The 23,925-nt window shown below is 41.5% G+C and overlaps 1 protein-coding gene across 3 annotated transcripts in view; it reads right to left on the bottom strand.

Annotated features, from left to right (window-relative positions):
* LOC136876072 (uncharacterized) overlaps positions 1-23,925 on the bottom strand; it is a 59,815-nt gene that overhangs the window by 33,135 nt on the left and 2,755 nt on the right. The window contains exon 2 of one of the 3 annotated variants that reach the window (XM_067149700.2): positions 753-2,277. The exons of the other annotated variants lie outside the window; for them this stretch is intronic. Coding sequence (XP_067005801.2) covers positions 1,052-2,269 — 1,218 coding nt within the window. The 5' untranslated portion in view covers positions 2,270-2,277 and the 3' untranslated portion in view covers positions 753-1,051. Of the gene's footprint in view, positions 1-752; positions 2,278-23,925 lie in introns of those variants that run through there. 3 annotated transcript variants of the gene reach the window in all.

The following is a 23,925-nucleotide window of genomic DNA, read 5'->3' as shown; positions in this document are numbered from 1 at the left end:
TCACGAGTCAAATTGTTGCCAAGGCACCTTTTAGTACGCACATTATCACTGTGTTGCATTTTTACCGTGAATCTTGAAGGTCCCTTAACTTATGGTATGAGTGTATGTAATTACTGTAAATATATATTTCGAATAAAAGGTGTTTTCCAGGTATCTTAGTTTTTACATTACTGTATTATTAACACAAAATGATCATTGGTGCAATTCAATCTTGAGGTCCACTGATGACGGATCTTTCTTCCAACCATCGGTGCAACTCACCATCAGCTACGAGTCCAGCTTACAAAGGTCAGTTACTCGTCTTCCCAGCATTCGGAAGAGAAGTCGTAACGTGACAAGTTCGATACGTGAATTCAACGATGAAGTTGAACCAAGAGAATACACTTTTACTAATAGAATATTATAGGAATTAACAAATTCTGTGAATCATCGAGCAATGACTCGAAATACACACTTGGTATTCTGCACCATCTCATAAGAATGAAAGCAACACTCGCTACTTACAGTACATGTCCGACATCTCAAAGGGAGTTGCATGTAGAGCACTTCAGAACTGAGGATTCAGAGAGAGACTATTCCCCACGCTGACATCAATTTGTAATGCAACACTTATTCCCTGTGAGCATTACATCACAATGATCGGTTCCAATCAGTCGTTGGCTTTGGAATAATAAGCTCTGTAGCGGAGTTTCGTGTTTTATAAGGGATGGTACACGAGGATATGGTATGCCATAAGAAGAACATTCTGAGAGTTGTATACGTTTATTGTACAAATTATTACAGTTACTAATTACATTTCTATTCATCTTATACATTATGATATAATTTTAAGGTTTACAATCCGAAAACTGAATTAATTTTCAGGTGAAGCTTTTATTCTGCCATAGTTAATTTACTAACACTCAAACTTCTCAGTATATGTCAACATCAGCTCATTGATAAGCTCTACTCCAAATTATTATTTGTCAGTATATGATCTTATATTATAATCGTTAAAAGGGACAATTTTAGACATGGAAGTACAAAAGTGATAACAATCTTATGCGTCACATTAGAGTACACCATTCTCCTCAAATATAGGCAGCAGTCGTTTTATGACCTTAACGTATCTCTCATTTGAAAATAAACCTCTATTTGCTTGGGCACTGTCACTTACAGTCAAGGATTTTTCAATATCGAAGCCATGCTCTGGATCTGATAGCACAATCGGCATGACACAAATGGCAACATATAAACCGTAGATCGCATATTCCTTAAAGGTTTTTTGAAGCTGTGAGAGTGATATTTTTCTAGAACATCCCAGAATCCTTAAAGTGTCCGTCAGTGTTGTGTGATACTCCTCGATTAGACGATCCATATGGCTAACACGCACTTCGTCGCTGGGGCTACTGTAAAAGAAGTAATGGAGGTCCAATGCGAACGAGGTATAGTGCACCATCTGTAGGTCCACGAACCTTATGTCTTTAACAGTATTCCCAGAATATCTAAACAGCATATTGTTGGTCCAGAAGTCTCCATGAATCAGGACGTTGAATTCGTCCTCCTTCCGTTTGCAGGTCTGTATTAAGCGATCAGTAAAATTGTTTTTCATGTTTTCTAACTTAGAAACATACTTTTCGTATCCTTTCCATGTGGACACCTCATTGGCTAGCAGTGTTAGAGTATTTACCACGAAAGCATCTAATTGTGCCTTACTCTGTTCGTGGAAACCGTTCTCGCTGTAATATTCAAGTGTCGATGGGTTCTGTTCATGAAGAGCAACAGAGGCTGCGTGGAAATGTGCGAGCTTTTTCATAATCAAGGAGCAGTGGGCTAAGTCCAGCCCCTGCTGTCTATTAGCCATGACGAATCCCGAGGGCCTCAAGTCCTCTAACACCAAGAATGTGAGAGGATTGTTACCATGATACAATAACTTGGCTGTCAGTGGTTGATATTTTCCTGGAAGAGCTCGTTGAAGAAGTCTGTTCATCATCGCAAGAGTCTCGGTGAACATCCGTGATTCTTTATTGAAAGTATTCATATTTTTCATCAATACCTCACGTAAACCTCCTTGTGGATGACATTTTATGATCATTTGACGTTCTTGAGTGTCTGACAGCTTAGCTGTGAGACGGAACATATCACTGGAGTAGCCATCCCCTGCTGCGTTGCCTGGTTTTATCACAAACGACGTCACGGTGAGGCTACTATCCCTCTCCCCCTCTCTCAGAGCTCTCTGAACGAAGTCCTTATCTATCCAAGAGGGGATCTTCCGCCCTTCGTCTGCCATTTCTCGACCTGCGGAGAAAAAGATAGAACGTTAACATCACATTCGCATGTTACACAATATAACGGAACCATAGTATGTTTTATATGGTGTATTGTCCGCTGGCTGTGTGGTCAGCGTAGTGGCCTTTGGTTCAGAAGAACCGGGTTCGTTTCCCGGTCGGGTCGACGATTTTAATCGGTACGAGGACTGGGTATTTGTGCTGCCCCTCGAATTCTTGCAACTTACACAACACTATCCTCCAACACATTAACATGCTGCCCAACCTCGTGGGAGAGTCTCCCTTACAAGGGCTGCACCAGGCTATCTAGAGCCGCACGGAATTATTGTATTGTACAGTAATAAAACCGGATCACTACATTAGAGATGTATTTTTGACAGTGGTCATCAGGCGTGCCAAAAGTGGGTCAGGGAAAGCTTGTAAAACCGTGTGTTGACACTGATGACGTACGTAATTGCCTGCTACAGCAGTCGACACGCAGTTCGACCAGAGAAGAGCATAAATACACGGATGATCATAAAGATAGAACTCCTCGAAAGGCTAGAGATAGGAAATTCATATTCACAGGACATGTTCATTAGCATGTTCTGAACCGGGCGAGTTGGCCGTGCGGTTAGGAGCGCGCGGCTGTAAGCTTGCATCCGGGAGATAGTGGGTTCGAATCCCACTGTCGGCAGCCCTGAAGATGGTTTTCCGTGGTTTCTCATTTTCACAGCAGGCAAATGCTGGGGCTGTACCTTAATTAGGGCTACGGCCGCTTCCTTCCAATTCCTAGGGGTTTCTTTTCCCATCGTCGCCATAAAAACTATCTGTACCGAGCTCGAGAGCTGCAGTCGCTTAAGTGCGGCCAGTATCCAGTATTCGGGAGATAGTGGGTTCGAACACCACTGTCGGCAGCCCTGAAGATATTTTTCCGTGGGTTTTCATTTCCACACCAGGCAAATGCTGGGACTGTACCTTAATTAAGGCCACGGCTGCTTCCTTCCCACTCCTAGCCCTTTCCCGTCCCATCGTCGCCATAAGACCTGTCTGTGTCGGTGCGACGTAAAGCCACTAGCAAGAAAAAAGTATGTTCTGCAGAAACGATTAGCATTTCAGTCATCTGAGTTCAGTATGTGTCCTGTTGCCTAGTAGGCACTGGGTCCTCCATGGGCATTGATAACTTGTCTCATGCTTGATGGCATCGACGTGTATGAGGCGCGAATGGCGTCCTGTGGTATAGCAATCCATGCTGCATTCACCTGATTACACATTTCATCTTTGGTGGTTGGCTTTGGGTCACAGCGCCGCACCCGTCGTTTCACCATATCCCATACATTTTCGATTGGCGATATGTCCGGTGGTCAGGCGGGCCAGGGCAACAGTCCGACATCCTGTGACAGCAAGAAGCACGTGTTCGTGCAGCAACATGTGGTCGCGCATTGTCCTGCTGAAATATGGCGTCTGGGGTGTCGTGCAGAAAGAGTATGGCTGCGGGTCGCAGGATGTCATTCACGTAGGTCAAACTGGTCACAGTGCCCTGGACACGCTTCATCTGTGATTTGTGCTTGTACCCAATAGGACCCCACACCATAAGGCCTTGAGATGGCGCTGTATGTCTTGTGCGAATGCAATCAATGCGATGCTTCTGCCCCTGTCTGCGGCGAACCAAAATGCGGCCATCATTTTCAAACAAACAGAACCTGGATTCGTCCAAAATCACTATCTACTGCCATTCCTGTCCCCAGTGACGTCGTTCCATACACCATTGCAGTCTAGCATGTATATGCACATTAGCCAAAGGTAGGCGGAGAATTGGACGACGTGCCGGTAACTCAGACCGTAATAAACGGTGACGGACTGTCGCTCCTGATAGTGTACGATGTGTTACACTGCTTCACTGTTGCGCCAGAGCCGAGGAACACGCATATCCGTCCTGCAATGCCATTCGGATGATGTGCCGATCTTCTCGGGGGGTGGTCTGCGTAGTGTGACCAGACCTATCTCGTCGTGTTCTGAGGCCTTCTGTGAACCATTCTGTACACACCTGTTGCACTGCTGACACACATCGTCCCACACGAGCAGCAATTTCCTCGATGGATGCATCACATTCTCTCATGCCAATAATGTGCCCTCCTTCAAACTCACGCATTTGACGGTTCGGTTCTGCATACGTCTGCGAGGCATCCTGTACGTCTGCTCAAGTCACACTGATCCATTACCTTCGGTTAATAGTGACAACGAGTGACGCAGGCACATTTTACCAGTCGGTGGTGTTGCGCCGAGATATCGATGAAGACCTTGAACCCGACATGTTTTAAATGCTACCGTAATCATTTCTTCAGAACATGCTAGTGCACATGTCCCGTGAATATGGATTTCCGATCTCTAGTATTTCAAAGCGTTCTGTTTTTATGAACATGAGTGTATATTTAAAGTTATGTTTAAAGTATCTTAAAACATGTTCTGAGACCTAGATTACATCGAATATAGGCCTACTCCAAACATTGAACGGTTGATTGCGGACTAAGTGAAAAGTATCACATGTAGCATATTCACTGATTTAGAGAACATTTATGCTGTTTTCCAGAAAAGTGTCCTACGTTAACCCGCTGAAAATGTTTGGTGATACAATTAGACTGCTGAACTAAGATTCATAACCCTAAGTATCCGTAAAATAGGAAACTTGCTTTCACTTGAAAAATTTCTGCAGTGACAAATATTATGTACTGTCGTATACTATTCTTGACAACATTAATGGGTTCTGCTGAAGTATTTATTACACGCATAGGTATTTGATTTCGTTACGTCATGGCCTAGCTGTAACCTATTCAAGGAACAAAGCTTTCAGCACGAAAATGTACTGGTCAAATATAGTTTTGCATATTTCAAGATTCTGTATTTCTGTACCTAATATAATACAACTTCGTTTATACTATGACTACAGTACAAACAAACAAAAAACCACTTTATCTTAGATATAACACATGAACCACTGTGCAGAAAAGAATATTTTGTCATAGAGCAATGTAAACAAAAAAATCACGTAATCCTTAAACCACAGTTAAAGTCAATTTCCTGTGTAATCAGTAATGTGTGTGGGCTCCATGAGCCCCGCTGCATTCTTGGAGGCGGTGTGGCATGCTCAGTACCAGGGTATCCAGTACATCTTGCGGAAGATTGTTCCATTCCCCTATAGAAGCAGGGATAAGATCTTGTAGGACTCGTGGTGGTTCGGGACGGTTGAAAATTGCTGTTTACAGTAATCTCCATAATGCTCCACGCAATTCAAATCAGGAGACGATGGAGGCCCGACCACCCTTTGAATACCATGTCTTGCCAAGAACCTATTCACAGACTGTGCACGGTGGCCACGAGCATTGTCGTCCATTGAAGTGAAATATGCTCCAATGTAAGCTCTAAATCCATAATCAATGGTTTCAAGGACGTTGTCCTCGTATTTTTTGACGTCATATAGCCCTGGATGTGGACTAGTGGTGTGCGGGGTTCCATCATTATTCCTCCCCAGAAGAGTGCTGAGCCACCACCTTGCTGGTACCTTTCAACAATGAAAGCTTCATTCATACGGTGACCATTTGCCCTCCAGACATTAATACTTTTGTCATCTGGATGCAAAAAAATGCGTACCTCATCTGTAAATAAGGTTTGGGCCTATTGTTCCCTGGTCCAATTTTCATATACCTTACCCATTCTACATGCTGACGACTGTGGCGATATTCGAGGCGTGGTGCTCTGAATGGCATTCGAGATTGTAGTCCTACATAGTGGAGTCGATTTAGAACAGTTTGTGTAGACACATTGACTCTCGTAGCCGCTCGGAGCTCCGTTAGTAAGGTAGTTGCTGTGCTCCTAGGTTGCCTCCCAGCGGAAATACGGATGTATCGGTATTGAACAGCGGTTGATTTGCGTGGTCGACTTGTCCTAGGCTTATCTATCAGCTATGGATTGTGTCTGTTGGAATTTCTGCCACAGTCTGGAAACATCACTTAGCTTGCATCTCCCACTTGATCTTCTTCGGCTTGTGTCATTGGACAAAATTGTCTTAAAGTCACTATTCGAACTATATCTGCATGCTAAAATCGTGTACCGTGGTATTGCTGTTACTGTGGGGCAGTAAATTACATAGTAAATCAGTATTTATCATTTCCTTTTCAACTGCACTCCATAAGCTCAACGTCTCAATTGATCATTATCTGTACCAAGTAGCGAATGTATGAGCACATTGTCAGGAAAACAAATGTAACGCGTTTCAAAGATCATGCAAAACAAAGATATGCATCGTAATTTAGCGAATATGTTCAGAAATACAAAATCTTGCAATATGCTTAACTCTTTGGCCAGTATATAATGCTTTATTTTTCCATACTCTTTCGACCAGAGCCTGCCAATATGTCCTCAGAATAACAGAGTTACGCCTGTTGATTGTGCGTTATGTGATCAAGTGTATAATTGATCTTCGGGTCAAACAAGAAGCTATAAATATGTTTCAATGCGCTGTTGTCCGGTTGCATGGCTAAATGGTTAACGTGCTGGCCTTTGGCACAAGGAGGCCGGATTTTGATTCCCGACCAGATTGGGGATTTTAACCTTAATTGGTTAATTCGTCTTGTTAGGGGACTGAGGGTTTGTGACGTCTTCAACATTTAGAAATCATCTTAGGTTGCGCGCTATTCTCACAGACATAGGCACAGACACACCTATAGGCCGCGTACTGCAAAAAGATCTGCTCCAGGCCTCTCCGGAGGCCATACGCCATTATTATTATTATTATTATTATTATTATTAAAATGCGCTGCTCCGAAGAAATTGGCATGTAGTTGCAACACAACTGTTGATGGGTTGGATTCCTGTTATTCTTATACCGGTTTGGTCACTCATTCATGTATTAAATAATCATATATATTCTTCTTTAAATATATCTATGTTAATCATCAATGACAAGAATGAAAGCCTTGATTAAGTTAAATAGTAGTTTTCAATTTTATAACCTTTCGTCTACAGCACATTACAGAGCTTAAGAGTTGCACTAATAAGATTAAGAGGCTAGATGTGTTACTAGCGTTTACTGCAGAACTTACTGAGGTTTTGGACTGAGTTAAAACAGGTTGCAAAATTTAGAAAAAAGTTATTGATTTTATGATATTTTGAATCGTAAATATTGCTGAACATAACCCTCTCTATATAAGTACCAGGTGTATGCATAAGTTTTTGTCGGTTTTTGTGGTAAGGAAAACACGTAATTTTTAAGGGAAATTCATTTTTTGTTTGTTCAAAATATTGGCCATCGGCTTCTACACACTTCGCCCGTTTTTCAGGTAAGTTATGAATACCATGCCGGAAAAACTGCTTGTCTTTTGCTGCAAACTATTCGTTGAGCCATTTTCCAACTTCCTAGTAATTGCTGAAGTGTTGCTCTGCGAGGGCGTCCTCCATTGATGTGAAGAGGTGATAGTCAGATGGAGCCAGGTCGGGGCAGTAAGGCGGCTGCGGAAGGATGTCCCATCCAAGCGATTTCAAGGTGTCTTTCACTGGTTTTGCTGTGTGAGACGGCGCATTGTCGTGTAACAAAGTCACTTTGCCATGTCTTCTGGCCCATTCCGGTCGTCTTTCCATCAATGCGTGATTTAAATTAATTATTTGTTGACGATAGCGTTGTGCATTAACGTTTTTGCCGGGCTTCAAGAGTTCATAGACTCTTCGCGCTTTTGTGGTCTCCAGAGCGCACTGTCTTTCACATTAAAATCACCATGTTTAAATAGTCGGAACCATGTCTCACATGCTCTAATCGACGGAGCGTGTTCATCATATGTTTCTACCAGCAAACGATGACTTTCCACAGCTTTTATCTTTCGATTAAATAAAAAAAAGCAATGCGTGCCGCAAAGGTTCTTTTTCAGGCACAAACGTCGACATGATCACTGAACGATACAACACAGATGCTAGTGTTTGGTGGACTCAACTTGTGTGTGTTTGTAGGTTATAATTTCAGACGAACAGACTGACATATGTGTCAAATTCATGCGTTGCGTACTGTTCGCTGGCGCCATCTCTTAGTGAAACCGGAAAAGATGTATGCATACACCTGGTACATTTCTTATTTACGGGATCAGCCTAGAAGTATTAACACCGAGCTCGATAGCTGCAGTCTCTTAAGTGCGGCCAGTATCCAGTAATCGGGAGATAGTGGGTTCGAGCCCCACTGTCGGCAGCCCTGAAGATGGTTTTCCGTGGTTTCCCATTTTCACACCAGGCAAATGCTGGGACTGTACCTTAATTAAGGCCACGGCCGCTTCCTTCCACTTCCTAGGCATTTCCTATTCCATCGTCGCCATAAGACATATCTGTATCGGTGCGATGTAAAGCAAATAGCGAAAAAAAAAGAAGAAGTATTAACGTGCTTGCCCGTTACGACACCTTCACGAATTTTACCATAATACTTAGCCATGAGGCTTTTAAGCATGAAAGTTTCCTATTTGTGTTGTACATAACATTGTGTACTTTCCTTTACAATTAATGATCTAAAAACATGCAGAAAAATATTTATTTATTTATTTATTTATTTATTTATTTATTTATTTATTTATTTATTTATTTATTTATTTTCCCTTACAGTTTACGGGAAGATCGACAACGAAAGCAACCACAGAGTTGGAGCAACAGAGTGGTTTTTCCATACCATCAACAGGAGCATTGCTGAGAAAAGTGAAATTAGCAAGGAGACCGAAATGGCATGACAGTCTGTCGCTCGATGTACCTTCCCACATACATTCTTTACTACCCGTCAAAGAAGTAGAATACCAGCGTCATAAATGAGCTAGCTGAGGAGAGTGGAAAACAAGACAAGATGGGACTGGGTCCGCAAGGAGGCCATCACGGTAACCCCTAACATGAACCCTGCGGAAAAAAAATCATTCAGGAAACGTAACATCGTTAGTTTGGTAATCTTGTCTCTGGATTTGTTACGAAGAAAGCCATGCCTTTCAGTGTGACTTTAAAGCGTTTCAGTCTGTCGAAAACACTACTTATAACACATATAAAACAACATACCCGTGAAAGAAACGTACACTATTAAACAAGAACGACCTTATACTTTTCATATCACTTTAAATCATTCGTATATGTGTACAATGTTGTTCACGTAGTCAATGATTGTGAATTTGTAATGTTGTACACAAGTGAGAGAAATTGTGGTAGTCTTCTACTGTCACTTTAGTGACGTTGAGAAAGATTTCTGTACTTATCTAAGCTATTACTCGTCGTCCGTTACCTCCAGTGACTGCGTTTGGACTGAAGCTAACTCCTTTGCTCCGGTCTAAGTTGCTATTTAGTGGCGTGAGGGGAATTCTCTTGGCAGTAAGTCCGTTGAGTGGTGAGGGTTGGGGAAGTAGAGAGTGTGAGAGAGAGAATTCTGTTTACTAGAGAGGAAAATAGAATTGCTGCTTCGTTATCTTACAATGCATTTTTGTGTATTAGGTCGTAAATCTAAGCTAATGATTTTAAGGAAATGTAATTATGTAAGCATGTATTTGAATTAAAGAGTAGGCCTATCTTGTAAGACATAATCTTTAGTGATAGACAATAACCTACTGAAAACATTCGAGTGGCGAAAACGCTCAGTAAATTCAGAAAATTTAGTACACATAAGAATATCCTAACCCACTTTCCATACATTTAGCGTCAGAGTGAACTGTGGGATTATTAAGTACTAATGCGAAAAGTGTAAAATGTTATTCAGAAAATTATAGTAATGCGAAGAGGTGCAAATTTTTATTATAATAATAATAATAATAATAATAATAATAATAATAATAATAATAATAATAATAATAATAATAATAATAATAATAATAATAATAATGTTATTTGCTTTACGTCCCACTAACTACTTTTACGGTTTTCGGGGACGTCGAGATGCCGGAATTTAGTTCCTCAGGAGTTCTTTTACGTGCCAGTAAATCTACCTACACGAGGCTGACGTATTTGAGCACCTTCAAACACCACCGGACTGAGCCAGGATCGAACCTGCCAAATTGGAGTCAGAAGGCCAGTGCCTCAAACGTCTGACCCCCTGTGGGTGGGGGCGGTAGAATAACACCCACAGTATCCCCTACCTGTCGTAAGAGGCGACTAAACGGGGCCCCAGGGGCTCTGAACTTTGGAGCGTGGGTTGGCGACCACGGGGCCCATAGCTGAGTCCTAGCAATGCTTCCACTTACTTGTGCCAGGCTCCTCACTTTCATCTATCCTATCCGACCTCCCTTGGTCAACTCTTGTTATTTTCCGACCCCGACGCTATTAGGTTTGCGAGGGCTAGGGAGTTTTTCATTTTCATGCCCTTCGTGGCCCTTGTCTTCCTTTGGCCGATATCTTCATTTTTCGAAGTGTCGGATCCCTTCCATTTTTCCGCCTGATTAGTGTTATATAGAGGATGGTTGCCTAGTTGTACTTCCTCTTAAAACAATAATCACCACCACCACCACCACCATCAAACGTCTGAGCTGCTCAGCCCGGATGGGCAAATTTTTAAAATGTATGCGAACCTTGAGGTTGGTTTGGTTAAGCCTTTCTTGCGGTGTAAATTTCTATACCGGCAGCTTCTTTAATGTTCAAAGAATTTCTTTTATTTTCGACGTGTAAAATGTTTAGATCTGTGATGTCTATGAAATGGAGTGAGTTGTCGTATATATGCTCTCCGAAGGCTGAATGCCGATTGTGTCTAATCGCATTTTTGTGTTCCTTGTATCTAGTGTGGAAATTACGTTTTGTTTGGCCTATATGTGTGGCGTTGCAGTTTGATTCTTGACATTTGCGTTCATAAACTCCTGATTTGGAGAAATAATCTCTTATGTTTAGGTTGCATTTTCTGATGTGTCTTTGTAGTGTTTTGTTCGTTCTAGAGGCTATTTTTAGACCTTGTTTTTCGAAAATATTACTCTATTGTATGCGTTCAAGTTTAAGTAGTTGATAATTTATTTTTCTCTTTCGTGTGTGGTTTTTCTGGTGTGTTTCCTTTGTTTATTCAGTCATTTAACTACTCTTTCGCGATTTGTTATATTATTTGTATTTCAAAATTAAAATTTGATGTGCTCAGTCCTACTAATTTGTGTGTGTATGGATAGGTGGTTGGATTCGTTGTCTGTTGTGTGTGAAGTTTAAGTAGGTATATTTTGTATAGCAGGTTGTCATTATTTCTACTGATTTTGATGTCTAAAAGATTGATTTTCTTGTTAGTTTCTGGTTCCATTGTAAATTTTATTGACTTGTGTAAAGAATTCAGTGTGTTTAATAGCTGTTGTGTGTGACGTCATTAACTTATAATCATAATACGTCATCAATACATCTGCTCCAGAATGCTGGTTGGTTAGAAATATTTTTCAAAATTATTTAGGAAACAACTCATCTCCGATTTAGATTAATCAGAAAGGCTACGCAAATTCAGCTGTGCTGAGGATTAATGCAAAGATCGCCTTTGTCTCCCACCACATATTTAGGGAACTCTGTGAAATAGGAATTTCTGAAGCTCACAATTATAACAGAACAAATTTTGGTTCTTCCGACGATGCAATAATAATTGGTACAAATGAGCCACGAAATCAACCATCGAACTCTCGAGAAAAGCAATTGACAGTTTTCAAGAAACTGGACTTGAGATAAATACTACTTAAAATGTCGCCATTATTATCAGAAATGGAGAACTAAATGACTAACATCTGCGCAGGCCAAAAGGGGAAACTGTTAGATGTAATTTCACAACTGGGGGTATCAAATACCTCGGCGTAAATTTTGCTGACACTACTGTAGTCGACCCTTCAAAGTTAATAAGCCAAGGCCGTAATAATATACATGTATTGGATTCTTGTCTATGGCTTCATCCACAGTCAAAAATTTAGCATTGTCCATTTTTCTGTATGGCCTACATTAATCTACCAATTTCTACCCATTTCTTTCGTAAAAATTCCGCAGAGATTCCTTGACGATTTATGTAAAATGATTAAAAGTGGATACACTAGATGCAATAGTATGCTCTGTTAAAGCCTTTAAAGGACTTGGTCTGTTTCGAGTAAGAAGAGAATACCCTCTCTAGCATATAAACTGCTGCAGTATTCTCCTCAGAGCCGGTAACTTGCTCGTCGCAATAACGATAGATCTCAAAGAGGAGACAGTAAAATGTGTATCGGATTTGAACTTGAATAATCAAACCACCTTTCACATAGAGTTTTCGATATCCACTACCCTTTACCCGATTCCATCTTCAGTGCCGCTTGAAGATTTCCTTATGGTCGATATTTTTTATTTGTATCCATAACATGTATTTTATTGTCATCATAAGACGTTTCTATGTCAGTGCGACGTAAAAGAATAGCAAAAAGTATAATTTTAAAATGGCACCTCCTATGAAATACAGTGTGTACAACGCACTCTTATATTCTCCTAAGTAAATTTACAGTTTACCGCCTGTAATGTTCGTTACTTTCATCGGCCTATCTCATTCTGATCTCTTTTTTTTTTTTTTTTGCTATTTACTTAACGTCACACCGACACAGATAGGCCTTATGGCGACGATGGGACAGGAAAGGCCTAGGAATTGGAAGGAAGCAGCCGTGGCCATAATTAAGGTACAATCCCAGCATTTACCTGGTGTGAAAATGGGGAACTATGGAAAACTATCTTCAGGGCTGCCGACAGTGGGGTTCGAACCCACTATCTCCCGGATGCGAGCTCACAGCTGCGCGCTCCTAACCGCACGGCCAACTCGCCCGGTCATTCTGCTCTTTGGCTTTGGCGACACTAAAGTGGCTGATGTATGAGTGTTGGTAGTCATTCATTCCGCAACCAAGACCTGTCATAAATAGTGTGGAAGTATGTCTTTCTTCTACAATTTGTTTTACGTCGCACCCATACAGATAGGTCTTAGGCGACGATGGAATAGGAAAGGGTTAGGAGTGGGAAGGAAGCGGCCGTAACCTTAATTAAGGCACAGCCGCACCACTGCCTGTGTGAAAATGGGAAACCACGGAAAACTATCTTCAGTGCTGGCGACAGTGGTGTTTGAAGGTACTATCTTCTGAATGCAAGCTGTCCTTTACGTGACCTAAGCCGCGCATCTATTCGCTCGATGTAAGTATGTCTTGTAAGTCGCTTCGTGTACACATTTCAGTAAGTTTGGCAGGCTGATATGTACCCTAGTAGCATATTGTTTCCCATTGTCGAACACAATAGAAAACGACATCCCTAGTGATCTCTAGACTGTCTACGACACAGCTTTTGGGATGGAACCAGCCTTCGGGCTTGTGACTCAACAATATTATACCAACAACAACAACAACAAGAACGACATTACTGTATGTTGTATGCGTAGTTTAAATATCCGTACTAAGTGCGGCTTGACTTCATCCTCTTCCGTGTTCTTCTAGACCAGGGCCTCTCAGGGAGCATGCGCCTGGTGCATGCACTGTGCACGGTGCAAAAGACGACTTCGCTTGGTTGCCCAGAGTGCAGACACCCACTCCTCGATTTGGAGCAATAGCGCTCTGTCTTTCCCCACGCCTGTCTCGCTCGCTCCCCCTGTCTCCCTTTTTCTCACTTGCTCCGTAGCGCTCCAAATCCGAGCCGAGTTGAGCCGAGCTTAGTCGAGTAGCCCAGAGACGAAGCGTTGGTCCGAGCCGTGCCGAGTGGAACCGATGCACAGTGCACGGAGCTCTTGCGCCTCGATTTGCACGCGTAAGATTTTGGGCGTTTTAGAGGCCCTGTTCTAGACTCAATTCCTCCTTATAAGCACTACTTGCGGTGCGTATTGAGTCATAGCGAGCTGCAAATTGAGTTGATCTATAAAATAGTATTCAAAAAATCAGGTAGAGGCTTGAAAGGGACACGTCTTCAGGCACTGTTTTCGAAGAAGCTGAGTTGCCGGAATTGTGTCCTGCAGGAACTATTCTTTTTTTGGTGCTGGTAAATCTACCGACACGAGTCTGGCGTATTTGAGCACCTTCAAATATCACCAGAGTGAGCTGGGATCGAAGCCATCAACATGAGCTCAGTACGTCAGCGCTCTATTGACTGAGCTACTCAACCCAACGATAATACAAATTCGTTTAAATACAGTAAATTTTTTTATACTCATAGTAAACGCAGAATAGCATGTGATATCTAATGGCATAATTGAAATTGGAATGGTATTTATTTACCAATTTTCAGTGTATCGGTAGGTTTATTTAACAATAACATCACTGTATCACATTTAGTGTTGGTGAGGTGTTACTGAAGGTTATTTCTTGGCAACTCTTCTCATAGCTTTAAGGAAATGTTAAAAGACGATTGATGTCTGGACCTCGCGCAGATATCATGCGAAAGCACTTGAGGCCACCACACACAGACAGGTGAGATAAGCTACGCTAAGGTACGTTGTGCTAAGCAATGCCAAGCTATGTTGTGCCATGTTACAAATAACAAGCTAAGCTAAATTATGGCAGGCAGGCGTTTAAAGATGGATTGAAGAGGAGACTTATTTTAATGGCCGTTGTCGTGGAAGATGAAAAAAGAGAAACAGAAAGAGGAGAAGATTCTGTAGACGTGAAATTGGAAGGAGAATTATTCACGGCAATATGGTAATAAATTAATTTCGTAATTTTGAGGTGATTGTGTGGTTGTGACATATTTATGAATCTGTGTGCTTTAATCATGTATTTACTCATGTGGATTTTCAGATCTCTGTGCGTATTCACGTAGCGAGGGATTCTGATCATTGTCGAACTCAGGACCTTTGTTTGTGATAGTTATGCTCTATATTTCCAATTAAGGTTTTAATATTGTAAATGTAAAACTTATTGATGATTAACTAATTGGATACAATCGAGCGAGATCTCAGGAAAGAGGAAATAAACCAAAGAATCTGAAAATAAAGAATCCGAGAATTGTAAGAATCTGAGAAGATCTGTTAAGAAATCGGATAAATAATTGATAAATGATTCAAGTATAAAGTGTTGTAAAGGAATTGAGCTATAGGGATACAAGAATCACAATCCCAGTTAAGTTATTAATGTGAGTAGGATAAGTCTCGAAATTAAAATTGAATAATACAATAAGAGTAGGGTTAAATTGTGACATAAATCGAGAATAGGAGTAAACGTTGCCCATAATTAGTTATGAACTAGAGATGATAACTTATGACTTAAAAGAAACATAATTAAGAGACATATAAAGCCTAAAGCACTTAAATTATTGCAGATTTGTCCGTCTCCATTGCTAAATGGTTAGCGGGTTGGCCTTTGGTCACAGGGGTCCCGGGTTCGATTCCTGGCAGGGTCGGGACCAGAAATGGTTAATTCCCGTGGCACGGGGACTGGGTGTATGTGTCGTTTTCATCATCATTTCATCCTCATCACAACGCGCAGGCCGCCTATGGGTGTCAAATCAAAAGACCTGCACCTGGCGAGCCGAAGTCCTCCTCCATCTCATTTCATTGCAGATTTTAAATCAAGACTTTGTGTAATTGTAAATAGTATAGCCATTATTTAGGACATGAATTAAATAATATTCTAATTTCTAAAGGATATAAATAAAAGAATAATAATAAGAAGATTGAGATGGAACTTTACATGGCTAAATGATCTACTCTGAAGGTACAGTGCTCAATTTCTCAGGAGTAATGTGTCATTGGAAACAAATGGATTTAATTTGAATGCAAGATTGTTAATTGAGTATCAAGAACTTCCACTAATGCTGACATTTTTATTTTTACAGTTATTTTGATTCACCATCGATACCTGAAGTGGAGTAACTGATAATAATAAATAAAATTTTGATTTTAAATGTAAAATCCGTGGAAAGTTCAAGAAGCATCAACTTGAAAATAATATTATTTTTTCTTTACATTCAGAGAATAGAACTCAAAGGTTTTGTTTAAAAAATGATGTCCAGAATTTTCTATGTTATTAATAAATGTTCATTGTTGTTTTGTTGGTGTATTTTATTGTGCCAGCTGTCACCTATCCTGTTACAAGTGCCCTGCGAATATAAATTATTAAAATATAATGTTCCGATATAGCGACTTCGGCTCTGCGTTCTACCCGTGGGCTCTCGTGCAGTCGGCTGAGCGACTCCGGAAAAGGGAGACAATACAGTATCTCATTATACCTTAAAAACAAGTACTTACAGGACGAAGGATATGTACCTGTCCATACTATGTTATATACGTGTGCATGAATTGTATGTACTTATTCATTAAAAGGTCTGTTATCTTATTTATTACCGGGCGAGTTGGCTGTGCGCGTAGAGGCGCGCGGCTGTGAGCTTGCATCCGGGAGATCGTGGGTTCGAGCCCCACTGTCGGCAGTTCTGAAGATGGTTTTCCGTGGTTTCCCATTTCCACACCAGGCAAATGCTGAAGCTGTACCTTAATTAAGGCCACGGCCGCTTCCTTCCAACTCCTAGACCTTTGCTATCCCATCGTCGCCATAAGACCTATCTGTGTCGGTGCGACGTAAAGCAACTAACAAAAATAAATCTTATTTATTGAACTACCGTCGTACATTGGTTAAGTCTGATGACAAGTTTCCTTGCAACACTTAAGTATTCAGCACAAGTTAGAAGATTAGGTCAAAAAGCTCAATTCGTGCAATTCTGAAAGTAGATGTAGAATGTAGTGAATCAAGCAATAAGTTCTATTGCTCAATTTTGTAACTAGGGCTTCAAATGACTAGATTCATTATTAGATCTTAGCTTTAAGGTCGTTATTGATGTGAATGTCGTATCAGTCGCGAATTACTTTATTATTAAAAGAGGCAGTGCTGATACTTGTAGGAAAACTCAAACCTCAAATTTGATACCAAATTATAACATCTTACCGAAAATATTACATACTGTACCTGTAACGGGTTAAAATACTCGTTACTGAAGGTTGGCACAACTGATATAATTTATCTTCCATATTACTTGTAATAATTAAAAGGAACAGTTTACCGAGCTCCATAGCTGCAGTCGCTTAAATGCAGCCAGTATCCAGCCCTGAAGATGGTTTTCCGTGGTTTCCCATTTTCACACCAGGCAAATGCCGGAGCTGTACCTTAATTAAGGCCACGGCCGCTTCCTTCCACTTTCTAGGCCTTTCCTCTCCCATCGTCGCCATAAGACATATCTGTGTCGGTGCGACGTAAAACAAAATAGCAAAAAAAAAAAAAAAAAGGAACAGTTTGTTTAGTATTGTTGATGATTAAGTTTGTTGTTTAAAGGGGCCGAAGAGGTAGGTCATTGGTGTTTGTTTGAATTAACTGAAATGATTACAATAAATAAAGAGTTTTTACTTTCGGTTCCTGTCCTGACTCTTATTCATATACAGTAGTACCTGAATTTCCATTTCCTTCATGTTTCCCTAACTAAGCCTTGGTATATGCACTGAATGGCCAAAAGTCACAGGAAGCAGTGTCCCTTTAGATAATGTGCCGTGTATGACCCTTGAGCGTTGAGGCCACCTGCGGCGTAGCTAATCAGTCTGTCACAGGCACAGTGCCGTGAAGATGGGAACACGTCGCGAGTTAACCGACTTTGAACGTGGGATGATCATCGGCGCTCGGATCATAGTATTGCGGAGATTACACGCGAATTCGGGTTTCCGAGGTCAACATTGTCGAGGGTGTATCTTCAATATCGCAAAGAGAATTTTACCACTGGAGTAAACTGCCGCACGGTAAGACCACAGGTCTTTAACGAACGGACATCACGTGGACTTCGCAGAACCATACTGGGTACTCGACGGCCTACTGTGAGTGAGATCACTGCCCAGTTAAATGTTGGGAGTCAGCAACCCATTTCTACCAGGACTGTAAGGAGCCAACTGCACCACATAGGCATCAGCAGCCGACGACCAACTCGTGTCCCTTTCCCGACACCTCAACACAGATCGCAACGACCCGCGAACATCGGCAACGGACCACGGAACAGTGGCGGGGTGTGGTGTGGTCCGATGAATCCCGGTTCTACTTGTATCGAGCTAATGAAATGGCGTATGGCTTTTACTACCGGGATATCCCAGGACGGGTTCGGCTCGCCAGGTGCAGGTCTTTTGATTTGACTCCCGTAGGCGACCTGCGCGTCGTGATGATGATGATGATGATGAAATGTTGATGAAAACAACACATACACCCAGCCCCCGTGCCAGAGAAATTAACCAATGATGGTTAAAATTCCCGACCCTGCCTGGAACCGAACCCTAAGGCCAGCATGCTAACCATTTAGCCATGGACCTGGACATTGCATCGAGCTGATGGGCGCGTGAGAGTGTGGCATATGCCTCATGAAGCTATGGATCCTGCGTGTCAACAAGGTTGTGTCCAGGAGGGAGGTGGCACAGTTCTGGTCTGAGCGGCGTACTCATGGTCGAAATTCGGCCCCATTGTCCGGCTACAAAGAGCGCTGACAGAGCCACGTTATGTGGACAATCTTTCAGACCATCTGCATCCCTTTCTGGCCCTAGAATACCCTGATGGAGATGCCATGTTTCAACGGGACAATGCACCATGTCACTGCTCTGTGTTGGCACGCAGGTGGTTGGAGGAGTACTCCAGTGAATTTACGACCATGGATTGTCCTTCCAGATCCCCCTATCTGAATCCAATTGAGCATTTCTGGGATGCTATCGATGCTGGTTTATGCCCCATGAACCCCGCACCAACTACACAAGAGCAATTGCGCATAGCACCTTGTAGAGTCGATGCCTTGTCGCATTGCTGCTGTTTTGAGGGCTCGCAGAGGGGCAACTCGTTATTAACATCATAATCAGTGCCATCCAATGACTTTTGTGATTCCACAGCAGTTCTCATAAATACCGAACATATCTACAAGTGCTATACAAAGTTACCATTGCTGAATCTAATATTCTTAGCGTAACTAGACGTAGCAAATCATTTCATACACTGTAACTCAAAATTTACATACATTTTGAGAGTGGCCATGAACCTATACTAACTGCCCTCTAGTTAATTCGTGTGCTTACCGATTTCGGGAGAATCCGGGATAATGCAAATATTCCTGTGTCGTTTACGAGTGTTGAAAGGAAGTAGTGACATCACTGTCGTCACTTTACGAAGGAACAATTGGGTGTGATACAGTTGGCAGCACTTGTAGAGGGGAGGTGGAACTACGCAACGCACTTAATACTGTAGTAGTGTTTGCGCAGGTCCTGCAGACGAGCGATTTCGAAGCCGTCAATTTGTGGTATCAAACGGGACCGCACTAGAGTAGCGATAGATCGAAGCAGTTCATTCCTGAATAAAATTTCCCACTTTGTCATTCAGCAGCGACTTCGTTCACAGTGCCTCACTCTCATTCACACAATAAAGCTTTATCATACTTAGGGATATTACCAACAGATGGCTGAGCTATGTAATTATGGACACTCAATGGCTTACAACAGTTAGATGATGGTTGATAGGGATAAGGTAAAGATAAATAGAGAAGCTTGTCTCAAAATATAAAGAAGAAAATACGTGTAAGAACACAGTTGACAGGTAGGATGGATCTGGGAGTGAAGGGATAAAGAGTGACGCAAATAGTGGGAGAGGGAAGAGAACGAGCGAGCGACAGAGAATATGTCGGCATCTTCATCTCTGCAACATGTATCTTTAGCAGTAGCTTCTAGAGACAGGTCATGTTTCCGCTCCGTGAGTTCTGGTCTCCCAACTCCCTATGTGGAGGGACATATTCACTATTATGTATTTCTGTGATGGTTGATACTGTGGAATGGTGTGTGTTTACAAAAAGAAGCGTATTCAGACGGACACAAACACAAAGCTGTTAACGGTAGGAGTTAACCATACGCAGTTAAAATCCTTGGTTTGGCCGGAAATCGAGCCCAGGGCCCACCAAACCAATGACCAGTACTCTGACCATTCAGTCAAGGAGACGGACATTTGCTTAGAAAACACCTAAAACTTGTTCCTGGAACGAGTTTACCAACAAATTATCCAACATTCTATCAGAAAAATATAAACCTTTTTTGTGGACAAGAATCAATCTTTCGGTTTCCAAAATAAAGTTGCCAGATGTATAGTTTTACCAGGAATAATACGTTTATTTTTTCTCATTTTGATCCGCACACATCGCGCCCTTTAAATTGTAAGCTGAATTTTCCGTTTTTCAGAAAAAAGATTACTTTAAAATCTCGTGCTTTAAACCACAGCACCCTTGTTAAAAAGTGGAACATATTCATCAAAGTTTACTCACTATTACCAGTTCCAGTCAATTGTATATAATGCAAATGTAAGGAATTCCACAAATAAAGTTTTGTTGAATAAGAATTACTTCCATGCGAGGAGTACTTGTGAAATGTAAGCTTATAGTAATTATTACTTTGGAAATATTTTACACTAGTATATCATTAGTTAATATATTCCTGATGTCTTCTTTCATTGGTTAAATGGCTGCGATGTTTCGTTTTAACATTCTAAGATGAATATTATTATTATTATTATTATTATTATTATTATTATTATTATTATTATTATTAGCCTATTATTACAGTGTCATTCTGCGCTGCCCTCTTCATGCCTACTCCGGAAGCCCCAGCGACCTGTTTCATCTTTCACAAAGTGCTGTAAAGTGGCTGAAACACTTGGACCTGGAGACCGACTCCTTGGCTGAACGTTCAGCGTACTGGCCTTCGGTGCAGACGGTCCCGGGTTCGATTCCCGGTCGGGTCGGGGATTTTAACCTTAAGTGGTTAATTCCAATGGCACGGGGGCTGGGTGTACGTGTTGTCTTCATCATCATTTCATCCTCATCATGACGCGCAGGTCGCCTACGGGAGTCAAATAGAAAGACCTGCACCTGGCGAGCCGAACCCGTTCTGGGATATCCCCGCACTAAAAGCCATACGACATTTCATTTCATTGGACCTGGACTTATAAATTTGTAGTTATAATCACCATACGATTAAATAAATAGCCTATTATTATTATTATTATTATTATTATTATTATTATTATTATTATTATTATTATTATTATTATTATTATTATTATTATTATTATTATTATTATTATTATTATTATTATTTGTACTTTAAGATTTCACACGGTACATGTCACGGTACTTGAAACATTTTCATAGTATACTGCACCCATCTACTGAGTACATAAAGGGTGCAATACACTGCTAGGCTAATGTCTGCGATGCATACAGACGCTAAATCCAGATCTGATTGAACATTTGTCTGATAGGAGGTATTTATCGTGTTGGCCAATTTAACATCAATTGTAAGGTCGGTGGTGTATAGACAGCACGTGTATCACTGCCGTAAACACGGGAAGAATATCCCTTCCTTGTACTGGCAGCACTTGAATTTTGACATTGCATCAAAAAGGATAGCGACAAGTGGAAGGTCATCATTCGTGTTGGAGTGAGTCAGAGTGATTTCTCCAGAGTCCGGGAGTCACAAACGGTTACTGATCGACAACGGACGGGACGCCCACAATAAAGGAAAGGTCCGATATTTGTTGTTTTCAGCACGTCGTAGGACCACAGCTAGTCAGTATCTTCGGAGGGCCACCGGAATGAATATGTCCCATCAGGCAGTGCTAAACCGACTGCTTTACAGGGGTGGAGGCCTGTGGCACAAGCTCCTTTTAAACCGCACCATAGGACAGTTCGTGTGAGATGGGTAACAACACATAGCAATGGCATCGGGAGCAGTGGAAGCGTACGCTATTTTCTAATGAGGTCACCAGAAGCTGTCATCCATACATCAGAAGCATTAGAGTCTGGAGATGATTCAGTGGGAAGTGGCACGAGCTCTTTATCCTGGAGCCCCAATAATTTGCTAGGGAGCTCTGTCATGTTTTGGGGTGGGATCACATTCGGTCGACGCGCGCCTCTAACATGACTGGTCTAATATACAAGGACAATAGGATTTGCTGCCATTGTGAGTGAGGGATTTACATTAGTGGATGATAATGCTCGTGCCCATCGAAGCCAGAGAGGTCAGTCAGTTCCTTGAGACACATGGCATTCATAGAATATATGACAGGCATATTCCGCAGTCATGAACTGTGTTGAACATCCATGGTGTGAATTGAAAACAGCAATTGCTTACCGCCTTAATCTTCCTGTTAACATTCAGCAAGTGAATGGAATTACTATCCAAGAGTGGGATAATCTGCCCCTCAACAAGTCGGATTCTTTGGTACTAGGTATTCCTCGACGTATTCAAGCATGCCTGAGGGTCCAAGATGGTTATACACAGTACTGACCTGCCACACATTGAACGATAATTTAGTGTTCAACATCCAATATTACCAAATGCGTGCTTTTGTTGCGTTTCTATTGCTTTTACATAGCTGAATACATGTTGGTTTTCTTTGTATTTACCTTTCGTAATGTAAAATGTACGTATATATACATAGCAAAATAAAAAGTGCACTAAACTAAGCAGAACTCTGATTCATTAAGTATTGCACTTGCATTTTAAGTTTCATGTCGATATTATGAATTATTAAGTGGACGATAAAAATATATGTGACATTTTAAAAACATGGCTAGAGTATGAGCTGCCTGATCAACATGAACTTTTGTTGTAATTCAAGTGCTGAGGTGTTATTTTACAAAAGGCAATCCTTTACCACTTTGGCTAGGAATACCAACTGAACTTATCGCTGGCTGAGAACAACAGTGATGTTACGTCGATAAACATACAACACAGTCCTCTCTATGATTGATAAGCGGTGGAAATTTCACGTGGCCTTGCGCCTCTGCGGAGCATTCAACGTCAGCAATGCAGCGAGGACATTCATCCTCCTTCTTGTGCATTAGAGACGCATGTTAGTGTGTGGCAATCTGTTGCCGTGTGAAGAGATGCGAGTTCGCTTCACTAGCAACGGATGTGCACATAAGCCAGTAACGCACCAGCTGAGTTAACACTCTGGATTTAAAAATACAATACAATCTCGATAAACCGGCGGTTGGTTATAGTCCGGCACGTTTCGTAATCCGGCATTCTCGGGAAAAAAGTTCGTGGAAAAAGATTTGGCCAACGCACCCTGCTTTCAATTCTGAAAACGTGGTTGACCATTCTGAAGATGAAAACTCTTCTTTACAATTGACTTCCCAGTTTTCTAACAAATGTGAAGTGGATGTTACTCTGACAAACGAGGATATAACCGATTGGCTTCAAGGGACAAGCGAGGAAAATCTTCAGTCTGACGAAGAAATCCTCAGCCAAAATCGATCTCCGGATGACGAATCTAATGATGACTTGGAGGTTTCGACTCGGCGAACTGTGACCAACAGCGACCCATTAAATGCACTCTATGTCTGCACTCAAAGGGCAGAAGAAAATGGCATCGCAAGTGATGATGTCCTGGTGCTTAAACGGTTACAAGAGTGCGTTTTTGATAAAATGTATAAATCAAAGAAATAAAAAACAATCAATGATTATTCTTCATAGCCAAAACCTGCGTATTATTTTTTCCAGAAATAGAAATGTACTGTACTTATCTGTAAAATTGTTTCTTTTACTCCCGATAATCCGGAATTTGTCGAAAATCCGGCGGGGGTCCGGTTCCATATATGTCGTATTATCAAGATTGTACTGTAGTTCTCTATTCAGACAACTGTGGGGGATAGGGGAAGAATAAGTTTATAAAATCAAAAGCATTGCTGTGAAGTTCTT

This window comes from Anabrus simplex, chromosome 1 (assembly GCF_040414725.1).
Source record: "Anabrus simplex isolate iqAnaSimp1 chromosome 1, ASM4041472v1, whole genome shotgun sequence".
Taxonomy (NCBI): Eukaryota; Metazoa; Arthropoda; class Insecta; order Orthoptera; family Tettigoniidae; genus Anabrus; species Anabrus simplex.
The sequence above is the reverse complement of the archived record's forward strand: the minus strand, read 5'-3'. Positions and strand labels throughout refer to the sequence as shown.